Source organism: Mugil cephalus, chromosome 18 (genome assembly GCF_022458985.1).
Source record: "Mugil cephalus isolate CIBA_MC_2020 chromosome 18, CIBA_Mcephalus_1.1, whole genome shotgun sequence".
In the NCBI taxonomy this organism is placed as follows: domain Eukaryota; kingdom Metazoa; phylum Chordata; class Actinopteri; order Mugiliformes; family Mugilidae; genus Mugil; species Mugil cephalus.
The window spans coordinates 21,846,557-21,859,193 of record NC_061787.1 but is presented as its reverse complement, the minus strand read 5'-3'; the positions used below and the strand labels follow the sequence as shown (position 1 = coordinate 21,859,193).

Genomic DNA, 12,637 nt, shown 5'->3' with positions numbered 1-12,637 from the left:
GAAACGATGGTGTGGAATGTACTTACCAGCTGAAATATGGTTGAATAGGTGTGGAAATTGCTTAAAGCTGCTGAACCAACAGTGGAAATAAAGAAAAACATGCACCAACCAATGTTCTGCTGCACTGTTTTGGGCATCCGGCCACATCATCTGTGCAGACACATACTCAAAGACAATAAGCTGCCTCGGAGTGGTTAAGGTTAACTGACAGGCGATCCAGCTGTGCAGCCGTCATCACAAACTGAAATTGCCTGAGATGATGCTTAAGAGGGGTTTAGAAACTGAGACAGGAGGCTTAGTCTCTGATATGAGGGAATAAAAGGTGTTAATGATTCAAGGGAGCCCTGTATGCTGAATCAGGCGCTTGTCTGGTCTGGAGGTGATGAGTGACATCTTAAAAGTAATTGTCGTGTGGCCACTGCAATGAGGCCTAAAACAGAGGTCATTCAGTTCACCACTGTATCTAATTCTCTTAAGAAACAAAAAATATCCGATTAGTAATACACTCCAGTCTCATCATCAAGCACTCCATAAGTGAAGGAGCTGAAACCTTGCAGAAAAAGCTGTGGATGGGAGCTGTTGACACCATAATTGGCACTATGCCCAACACTTTTCTGGAAAGGTACTTTTGAAAGTTGTCATATTAGAGAAGGAGCAACCTAATGTGACACTGTTGAGCGTATCCTGTTCTTCCTGGGTGATAGGTTCAAACCAAACTCATAAGAATTGCAAGGTACACACAGTTTATACCAGACAAAATATTCCTACTGAACAGGCAGCATTTGAGCAACACAAGACAATATGATGTGCTTACTTTGTCCTGGTTTGTCATTTATATAGTTCAAAAATAAGTTTGTTATCTGTATATATTATAATGAGTTGATAATTTAATAAGTTGGTCTAAATGAAAATAAATAAGACAGTCTTACTCGATAGTACATGGATTTTCAACATATATTTCTGCCTTAACTCAACATGGAGGTGTACTGAGTTGGCACAGTCTATTCTGACTTACATAAATAGGTTATTGTACTAAAAAATAAGGTAACAATTTGCATGAACATTTTTGAGGAGAACGAAAGGAAAAGAAGTTAGAATAACTGGACGAAGTAATTTGCTGCTTTCTCTGATGAAGAACTGCTAGGGCGGCAGTAGCTCTGGAGGTAGAGTGGTCGTCCAATAACTTAAAGGTTAGTGGTTCGATTACGCCCTATCCCTGGTCTGTCCTGTCCCTAGTCCGTTGTGTCTCACACGTTAGCAGCCCCAAGCTTCGCTTTCAGAGCTTTCGTGCGTTTTAATTTGCTTAGTTCATTCCTGGTCCTTACCTTTGTTCTTTAGTGTTTAATTTAACCAATTTGTCATGCCCTTTGTTTTTATGTTTTTCTTCTTTGTAGTGTTTATATTCATTTCATTTATTTATTGTGGTTGGAAAGGGAGACTTACTGAGTTGAAATGCAGTTTTTTCCTGAAGCTACAGATGACATACACATGTACAATGAACATCCTGAGTCAAACACTCACACAAGAGTGTTCATGTTACACTGAGAGAATAAATAGACATACAGCACAGGGACCTTAAGAAGGGCATATGCTGAGGTCATATGAGGTCGGTAAATTACTGCGGGCCCTGCAGTGGCACATGTCAGTCACGCTGAAGTGGCATCAGCATATGTCGCTGTAGCTGAAGCACCACGCCACAAGCTACTTTTTTCTCATCTTGACACTGCTGCATTTTAGTCCAACTCAGATATTGTTGAGACACTTGTCCTCTACACATTTATTGGGGGAGCGCGGCAGTCAACGTAGCACAGAATTAATTAATTAATAGAGAAGAAATTAGATAAGCAGCACTGCACCACTCCTACATCCTACACACTATGCAGACGGCAAACATCTTTCAGCTGCCTGTGACTTAAAGTGAATTGGGACTAATTTGTCTGCTTAGATGTAAGGAATATATTCGGGAAAAACAACACGGTTCCATAGTTTAATGAGTCACTCTGTCAGCATATACCCAGCCCTCAATTCTCATGGGCTTTATTTTTTAATCAACACACCCACTCATTTATGCTAGCGCAGTATATTTCCACGAACGCCTTCCTCCTGCTTCATTTCTCCCATGCTGGGTTAAAACTCATGGTTTTTATTTACACACTATGAGGTGTAATGGCTGCCGTCATTGACAGCAGCCGATGCTCCAGATTTTTGGCTGATATGCCAATATGATTTTCTCCCAAAGCCTTTGGGGTTCTTAAATCCCTCAGCTCTGGGGGATGTTTAGCAGTGAGGGAGTTTTGCATGAATACATTCCTTCCGTTCCTTTGGGCATTTCATGGTGCAAAACAATCAGGCAGGGTGAGAAAGTCACGCCGTACATTACGGTGACGGATTCCTGAAAGCCCAATAAAGACCCTTACATCAATGCCAGATTCAATTGATTACTTTTAATGAGCGCAAATAAATAATGCAAGAGTGTTCACACACACGCACAAAAGACGCACACTCACACTGGCAAGCAGCAGCAACTTTAGTAAAGTTTAATGCCCTTCAATTGCTTGGGCTTTGTTCAAATGTCTTTGAGCAAAATTGCTTGTTAGCGCTTTGCCAACCACAAGATCCCCACAGCACCAAAGGACCCTTCGTCAGGTTACGTCAGCATTTGTCAAAGCGTGGGGGAGATTTGTAAACATTTCTGCAATATCCAAATAATCCAAAATAGCACAAACCTTTTTAAGCCCTTGTCCGTTTCTTCAGGTTATGTTATTAATGGTAATGCATATTATTGCACCCATTTAAATGCTCCCTATTTTATGTATTAAATATATATTTACTTCTGTCTCTCCTTCTGTTTGTTCATCTGCGAATTTTGCATATTTTGTATTACTAGATTTTTACTTATTTGTCTTGTTACTTGTGGATCAATAACGTCTGTGTAAGTCTAAGTCAGGTTTGTTCTGATTTGTTGCTTGTTCTTGCATAATAAAGACAAACACATTCACACACATTCTCTGTCTGTGGAGCAGGACAGAGAAACAGAGACAGCGGCCTGTCACTGAACAAGCTTCTCTGCCTCACTATGGTGTCGTGTAGAGGGTGATGGACATTGTTCATGATGGACCAAATGTTCAAGGTCCTTGTATCTGCCACTGATGTCAGGGACTCCAGCTCTGCCCCTACCATAGAGCCTGCTTTTTGTATCAGTTTGTCCAGCCATGAGGTGTCCTTCTTAGTGCCCCCCCAGCCTGGTAGAACATGTCTAGCAGCCTCTGGCAGATATTAAACGGCCTTAACTTCCTGAAGAAATAGAGATGGCCCTGACCTTTTTTTGTATACTGAGTCTATCTATCTATCTATCTATCTATCTATCTATCTATCTATCTATCTATCTATCTATCTATCTATCTATCTATCTATCTATCTATCTATCTATCTATCTATCTTTGTCCTGCTGCAGAATAATGTGTCCAATATGTTGGATAAGCATCCGCCTGTATTTCTCAGCATTGATCCTGACCAAATCTCAAATATCAGACTTCTCCAGACAGTAGATGAGTGTAGCTGGGTCCCACTGGTTTCTGCCTGAAGTTCTAAGCTGATGGAACTGCTGGACATCTTCTGATTTTGATTATTTTATTCATACCATGTGTGTCAAATTGTAATTAGTTTATTGCTGTTCTGATTCTTTGAGAGCTCCCTGGATACTCATACTCAGAGTATGGCTTTTATTACAGAGCCACCGCAGCTCCTTTCTTATTCCAGATATTTTCATTGTTCATTGCCCTATTTCACAGGGCGCCTAGTCCAGAGCAGATTATTATCTCTGGGATTTTCTTTAAGGAGTTTTGTTTCTGTCTGACAATGGCAAGCAGTAGAAACTAGTTTTGGTGCACGTTCTTTTCCACAGGATGTTGCTATACAGAATGTAAATCCATTCACAGAAAAAGCAAGCTAGAACCACTAAAAGAGGGAAATCTTGAAGGATGCTGTGTTGGATGATGTATTCGATTTTATTTATTAATGAATTCATGTGTTCACCATCGCGGTAATGGATGGACCTTTGCCTGGTAGTCCAGAATTCTCCCTGGCAATAGCACATTCTTACCACATCATGTTGTATTTATTTCACACTGATTTTTATTATTAAGACACTTCACTTTTAAGTTCACTTCTCCCAAATCAAAGATGTAGGGAGGTAATTTCTAAATCACATGACTTTCCCGGGTAACAGTAGTTAACCAGAAAGCAGACAATACTAATCTGGTACAAAACAGGCTGATGACATCTCAGAGTCAAGGAGAATAATTTGTGTTTAAACACCTTCCTGTTGCTTTCTAAACTGTTAGAATTTCAAACCTTGTGCGGTGGAGGTGGGTGAAGGGTGGGTGGATGGGTTTACAAAGAACGTGACTTTGGTACAGAATTTCTTTTTTTTTTAATCTTAAAATATCAACATCGTCACAAGATTTCCAAAACCTTAACAGAGAAGTTTTACTTGGTTAAACTTTACCAAACCTTGGATATATTTCCTGTTTTTCCAGAAACCTTGAATGTTTTGCCAAGAACGCCAAGTTCAATGACCACTATTGTCCTTGAGGATGATGTTTTCAGAGGATATTTCAAATTGAAGAAAGGCACTGACGTTCAAGTTTTTTGAATTTGGAAATTCTATTCGCTATCACTTGTCATCACAGACCTGAGCGGGCTTGTACATCAGCTCCATAGTAACAACATCCCAGCGCCTTCTTTTTTTAAAACACAAACTCTCTGCTCTGTCGCTCCCTGCCAAGTTGTTCGAGGAATCAAACATCATGTTTTGTTTCTTATTTTTTTTCCCCTTTGCCTCAACAGTTCTGAAGAAATCCACATGTCTAACCTTTAGGCCATCGCATCCCCACAGTGTTCACGGTATCATTTCATCTCATGTATAATGTCGTCCTGGAGGTGCGGGCGAAGCAGTTGAGAACACATTACCTCACGCCACGCAGTGACACCAGCGGGGTGCCGTGCATTAAGGCAGGAATCACAGTAGCTCTCTGTCTCAGCGTGGATGTTGTCTCTACAACGACGGCATGTATATTTCATGAGCATATCAGAATATAAACTTCAGTTGTCTTTTCCTCGATGGAAGCGCATAAAAAGATAAACAGAGCTTCGCCATCTGTGGATCATCTGCACTTCAACCACACGATGTGTTTGAATATGCAATGATAAGGCAGGCTTTGGCTTCCTTACTCTCCACACGTAGGACCTGAATTAACAAACACAAGTTGTGAGTTCATTTGTTATTGTAGCTCCTCCGTCCCCTCCTTCCTTTGCTCTCTTTTGCCGCCATTGCCTGCTTTGCATTCTCAATCCACCGATTAAGTAAACCTGATTAGCCGAGCTGCCACCGACAAACTCACCCCTCGGCCCTGAGGAGGATCTCTCTCTCTTTCTCTCTGTTTCTATCTTTTGTCATTTGTCTTTTAAACAGATGAGTGGATGATGAGACTTGGCAGGCTCGTCTTTACCAACAGGGAGGTAGTTTCCTGTTTTAGAGACTTGCACTGATGCAGGCGGCCAAGACCACTACTCCTGCGGTAAGACGAATGTACAATGTCATCTGCAAACTGCTTTTCTTTTCCCTCCCTCGGCTCCAAAGGCGCAGTTTGTTTGTGAGGGATCTGGCTTGCTCTGTCTTTAGAAAATAAGAAAGTCCAAATCTTTTGCTTGTAAATGTACTACAGCTATTTTGTCTTGCATGCCTCTGTGGATTTCATTTTTCTAAGAGCTCAACTTTCCACATGTGCCTTCTGCACATGCCCTTTATATACAAATGCATGTGTGATTTTACGCAGCAACCAGATTTATTTCACAAATTTTACATAGATTTGCACATTTTGTAAATGGTAATTTTCTATACATGGCTTCCTTGACTCCATGCTGACAGTTACTATAATATATGAATTATTCATATACAGTATACTATGTATATATTCGTACAGTCCCTGTAGACACTCATTATATTTGTATCTCAGCCAATGTACACATTGTAGACTCCATTAATATGTCAAAATGCTTCACATTGATCAGACTCTACAAAAACTGGTCTGAGTAGATTCTAATTTCTGAGGAAGCTCAGGTCTTTCAAAGTGTACAGCAAGTTGCTAGAGTCTTTCTACCAGTCTGTTGGAGCGAGTGCCCTGTGATTTGATGTGGTTTGTTGAGGGAGTAGTACCAGCAAGAAATGCATCAGTAGGATCAACAAATTGAGTTGGGAGTAGGGAGTTGGAGACGTTTGTCTCAGTGAGAGACAGGAGGACGCTGGATAAACTGCTCTCCATTATGGACAATCCATCCCATCCACAACACCAAACATTAGCGGGGCAGAGGAGCACATTCTCCAGCAGAATGATTCAGCTACAGCGCTACAGAACTTCTTTTATACCCATCCAGCCTTATAACAGCTCAGCTTTTTTCCCCTTTCAGACGGCACAAAAATCCAGCATTGTCCCGGGTCGTCACGGGTCTTTTCAGCAGTGTGAAAGGGTTGCCACAACATTTCTTCCCGCGTCAAATGACAGAAATTTAGCAGCTCGGCTCAGCTGCAGTGGGAAACTCGTCATCCCGCTAAATTACCCAATGGCGTCGATTTACCTGCCTGACGGGTTCTGATTTTGTCACTGTGCAGTGGGTTAGGCTGTCCTGTTGATTTCCCTGAGACTAATCTCTGAAGGCCATGGTTTCTTTCCCCATCATTTTTCGATCAGACAAATCAAATGTGTAGCTATCTTTGAAGTGAGAAAACAGGCAGCAACTGCTGGCAGTCTGAAAGCCCACCAAGGCGGGTCGATGCTGGTCAGAAAATCCCAGTACTTTCAGTGTGAAAGCGGCATAATTTATCTTGTATCAAGGGTTATGGAGACCCAGTCATGCTAATAATACCTCACCATCTGCACATCTGTGTACGCTGTATTACTATTGCAACAGTTTTTAACACTGAGTCACTGAGCATCTGTACTGTGGCTTTGCTGGCTACGGAGAGAAAATACTGATCAAAAATGGCTGCCGCAAAATTTGGAGGTATGGTTCTCAGTAGGACAATGACCCGAAGCACACCTCCAGTCTCTGTAGGGGCGGTCAACCAAGAAGCAGAGTGTTGCATCACCAGAGTGTTGCATCTTTCTCACCATTTGGTTGTTGGATTGGTTTCTCCTCATGTGCTCCTGCCTCACTAGTTTCACTTGTGTCTCGACAACCCCTCAGCCCATGTGTGTAGGTGTAGTCCTGCCCTTTTCTTTGTCATTTGTCAAGTGGTGTGGTGAGTAAGCCGTTTTATTTCCTAGCTCTTGCTGCAGCCTATTTTCCCTAGGCATTTGTACCTTGTACCTTGTTTTTTTTTTATATTAAATTTCACCTGTTTTTGGATTTGTGTTATCTACGTACCCTGCAGCATTTTCTGATCTCATTTTGTACGTTTCATTAAATTACCATCACCCCATGAATAAATAAAATGCATTTATTATAAAAACAAATAAATGATCCTCACTGATCTGTGCGAGGCAAAGGACACCATTGCACCAAATATTGATTAAAAATGATTAAAATGGAGTTAATAATAAGATATAAACAGATCTTTTTGGTTTCAGACTATTAAACATGCCTTGGGTCAAACTAACTGAGCTGTTCTTTGTGTTTCCTGCTCCTTCCACTCCCACCTCACAGCACATAACAGAAAAAGAAGATAATGTCAGTCATTGCTCAAATCTCTGCTTCTTTCTTATTCGGTGCTATTATCACTGGATTCATTGCTCTACAAGGTGGAAAAAATATTAGTGGGGTAGTGGAAATTTTGACTTCCTAATGTTTTTTGTGGTGATAATTTCAAAAGTAATTATATCATCATTATGAGTCTCGCAATTTCATTTATAACAACCTGCTGACTGTACCATTAAAATCTCTAAAATGCAGAATGTCAATATAAACATGCTGAGTATTAGACCAAAATTAATTAATGCTTTAAAGAGTTCTCTTCAAGTTACTGTCAGTCCGTCCATGATCTTCCTTTTGTCCATCTCTTAGTGGTGCTTAAAGGCAAGGCAGGCTGCTTTTTGAGGCGCATTTAGCGATACCGTCAAACGAAAAGCTCCCGCCAACTTTCTTCCAAGTTAGAAACTGGGCCATTTTTTTTTTTTTTTTTTTTTTTTTTTTTTTTTTTGGCGCTGTCAGCACTCTCTCTCTGCAGTTCGCTCACTACAAAGCTCAGTGTGCTACCGAGCAAACAGATGGAATCCCCCAGTGTTTGAATTTCATCTGTGAAAATGGTTTATTTAAATATTATTCTGATATCGTCATTATAATACAAACTGTTGCAATGTTCCAGTACAGAAGCCTCACACAATACCAAAGAAAAAGAAAATCAGAATTCATCAGAATTTTTGACAGCTCAACAAACAGACAGGACTGCATTGAAATGAAATACATTAGAAGAAACAAATACATCTAGAGTGGATGAGTAGCGTGGCATATAAAACGGAACGGGAAGAAAAAAATAATAATGGCTGTGTGGTGTTTCTCAAATCCCTGGATGAAGGAACTCCTCCTCAAGCCATCGAACTGTTCTCCTCTTTGGTAACAGAGGCCACATTGCATTGGAACAATTTCAGCCTCCGTCAAAACCCAAACTAAGTGTCATTTTTTCATCATTCTGATCACAATATCATATCAGTCATTGCTCCAATCTCTCCTTCTTTGTTATTCAGTACATTACAAGGACCTACGATCAAGCGAGTCCCTTAGATTCAGATGAAAGCTTTATTAAAGACATGTTTTTAATATATATATATATATATGGAGAGAGAGATTTTTCCTTTTTTTGTCAAATACATTTTACCCAAGTTCATTTTGATGAGATGAAAACCCACTTTGGACTTGTTAACACTTGAATATGAATACATGACACCATTGTTACAAGTACAGAACATCACTGGCCTCTGCCTTTTTAGGTGGACTCTTTTTTTTTTTTTTTTTTAGAAAAAAGAAAATGTTAACATGCTGATTATTTCATTTACAAGTTGTACAGATCTGTTGCTTTTTACATGAGGATCGGGACCAAGTGTCCACTCCAGACTGTGCACACTCGCTCAAGAAAAAAAAAGGAAAAAAGAAAGTGCTTGGTCGCACTTAATCGGTAACCAAATCTCATTCTCAATAGATTTTTTTTCGTTTTTTTTTAAAAATAAGATGGACTCTTCCCCCCCTGCAAACGGACTTATATTACACAGCATGTCTCATTCCAAAAACAGTCAGCCACCCCCATCACAGCAGAGTGGTATGTACTGTATGTGACACTGAAATTAGATCAACTGTCCAGAGACACAATGGAGCTATTTGGACATGGATACCCTCCATCACACCATAAATCTGCCTGGACCCTGTAGACCAGGAGATGTCTCTGGTCTCATCCCATCACACGCTCTGTCATCCTCTGAGCCTCAACGACTTTCACTCCACCATTCTTAGGGAATGCAGTACAACTTTACAGGGAGGTGTGTATGTGTGTGTGTGTGTGTGTGTGTGTGTGTGTGTGTGTGTGTGTGTGTGTGTGTGTGTGGGAGGGGGGGGCTGCTTTGTCTGCAAAGCGGAATAAAAGCTCCAAGTGAGGCGAGCACTTTTGTTTTTAGAAAACGCACGGTAATTATTGCAAATTACACCTGTATGTTGCAGCATGTGTGAATGTTAGATTATACCACAGGACAAATGAAGAAGTAAATAATCATGCTTCACGATTAACCACCTCCCTCAAACTGAGCCAGTGTCTGTAAAAAGAAAGCACTGATCTCATTGCAGGGCATGATATTCACGGTGGGTAACATTCACTTACAGCGTCTTTTTATTTCTCCCGAGACGTAAATCCGCTGCTCGGTTTTATTCATAAATATTTAAGTTTGACGTGGAACGTCTGCTTAATCTGATGGACGGTGTGCAGTTTACCCTACGGCTCAAAAGTAAACAACAACAAAAGACGCTGATGACCTAACCACAGAGGGTGTGTGTCCACGGTGGGACCGGCCTTCTCCTCCGCCCCGTGTTTGTGTCAGATTGTCAAAGCGTTTTGCTCATAAATGCTCGGCGTGAATAAAAATCTCTACAATATATCATCTGAAAACAAGGCTAAAAAAATATTACTATGAGATCTGAGAAGGAGCATATCTCTCCAAACATGGGGCATATATACTGTATATGTATGTATGTTTATATGTGTGTATACATATATACATACATACATACGTTGAGTCCACCCTCTTTAACTGAATCACATGTCTATCTGTAAATGTGTAAATGTGCAAATGTGCGTGTTTTAGAGAACAACATAATACAGACTCTACTCGTCATCCAGCGAGCGTAAACGCTCAGCATCTCCTATAATGATGACACATACCAGGGAGGTGCACAGCAACTGAAGCATGTCCATTAAAAAGTGATGACCGTCGGTCACATATCAGAATCTTCAAAATGAGTCATAAATTGTAGCGTCCTGTTTTTTTTTTTTTTTTTTGTTTGTTTTGTTTTGTTTTATTCCTACTGAGGATGCAATACAAATTAAAATGACAAAGGGACAATTTGTTTTTTTGTGGTTTTTTGCTCGTTTGTTTCTTTTTTTTTCCACACTGAAGCTAGCACATTAAAATAAAGCTAAATTCAACATGTTGTAACACTGAACTCCAAAATGTTGACTCATAATGTTGTAATGCATTTTCCTTTCTTTTAAGCCTTCAGACCAATAAGCATGCACATCCGTATGTTTGACTGACAAAGTGTTAAAAAAATGACGATAATTGGAAATTTGCGTGGCCAATACAACTAACAGAAAAATAATAAGAACACAAAATGATGAATTTTTAACCTTTCTAACCTGGTTGTTCACTTTTAACAGTCTAAATGAACATATGCATTTCACTCTTCTTTTTCAGAGGGCTATAGTACCTATTCACAATGAAGTTCCATGGCCAGTATGGGAGGTGGCAGCTATGTATACAGCACATACAGTTAGTCTAGGTGCTTCAAATAAAACAGATATATATCTAGGATCTTATATATTACACAAATATAGATTCTCCTCTTTTTTTCTTGTTCACTTTTGAGCAATGAACACATAAACTGGAACGGCGAAACCATAAGAAAGTCATTCTTCCGTGACGTCCAACAAGATACAGAGTCCAGTTTTCACACCTGGGATGGTGTCGAGTTGACGTCTGTACAAAAAAGGTAATCTGACCGCTTTGAATGTGACCGGTGCTGACAGTGGCTAATAACAGTGTGCTGGGTGCAAGGGCGGTAGTGGCTGGGAAATGAGATGGCCGACTGTGCTGTCTGCATGGAGGGGGGGAGGAGGAGGAGGAGGAGGAGGAGGAGGAGGAGGAGGAGGAGGAGGAAGAGGTGGCAGTGGAGGAGAGGGGAGCAGGAGGTGAGCGGTGGGCGGGCTGGAGGGATGGGGAGTAAAACAGGCAATTTTTTCGCGTTCGCCTCGACAGCAAACCGGGAGAAAGAGAGGGCGAGATCTGGGTGCAATCCACGTCAGTTCCTGGAATTATAACAAGGCATCTCTCACCACAGCACACGCCAGAAGGAGGACAGCCAGTCCATAGCTGCACGATATTCTTGTACCTGTGAAGAGAGGACACACGGGATCAGAAAATTGCAAACATTTACTTTTACCTCCTGACACGTTCCTCAAACTGTCCGCCTGCCCTTTGTTTCTTTTTTTTAGTTGTTGATTTTATTAAGATACTGTAAAAAGGTCAGAAAATGTCCTGTGAGTAAGTGCTTTTGTCCATTTCTACAGAATGCCTGGACCCTTCAATAACTGGCAGTTATGAACAATTTACAGCATGTCATGTTAAGTGTATGTGTCACTAGTGACACATTCAGTATTAAAGGGTTAAACACAAAAGACGTCTCTTAATGCAGGAAATAGAACTGCACTGGAAACCATAGAACATCAAAATGCAAACGAAGAAGAAATTCAGATAGATAGAGAAATAGATTATTGCACCAGTGTGTGCTCTTTGCCTCATCTTCCAACATGTCCCTTCGCATTGATTTGTCGCGCTGAAATGCTGTGACGCACTAAAACGATAGCTTCACATTAGCACAGAGGTTCAGAAAGAAGCCAGTTGATTCAGTAACATCAGTTACAGCAATATCCAATAACGTAAAGCAAACAAGTGATGGCCCAGTACTGGCACTCCTCCGTGTGACGAAAGGCGCCAGAATGTTTTATCACACCCTAAAATATCCGCTAATTGCCGCTACAGTAAAGTATTGTTATGCAGGATGACTGTGGCGAGCTCTCCATGTTTTAAGAGCCGCTTAACTTTGAATGTGCTTTTTGCATAATCACTGCAATACACTCCGTTAATCTGGGCCCCGCGCTCATTCATCGCTGCAGATGTTGTTTTTCAACAACATCAGAGACATCAATTCTGCCCTTTAGGACATATCACAGGACACTCTGCCTAAAAAGTGGGAACGTGCTATGTCACATTAAACCCCAACCCTTCCCTCCTGCCCTCGTTCACCTCAGCAGGTCCCTCGGTGCGGGTGCGCTGCTGTCTGATGTTTTTCTGTTTGTTCATATTCTCACCCTGGTAGTTTT

General features: G+C 40.9%; 1 protein-coding gene across 1 annotated transcript in view; it reads right to left on the bottom strand.

The window, feature by feature from the left end:
* Positions 1-8,280: 8,280 nt before the first annotated feature.
* vstm2a (V-set and transmembrane domain containing 2A) overlaps positions 8,281-12,637 on the bottom strand; it is a 75,211-nt gene continuing 70,854 nt past the window's right edge. Inside the window, exon 5 of the mRNA XM_047568516.1 lies at positions 8,281-11,646. Coding sequence (XP_047424472.1) covers positions 11,570-11,646 — 77 coding nt within the window. The 3' untranslated portion in view covers positions 8,281-11,569. The remainder of the gene's footprint in view (positions 11,647-12,637) is intronic.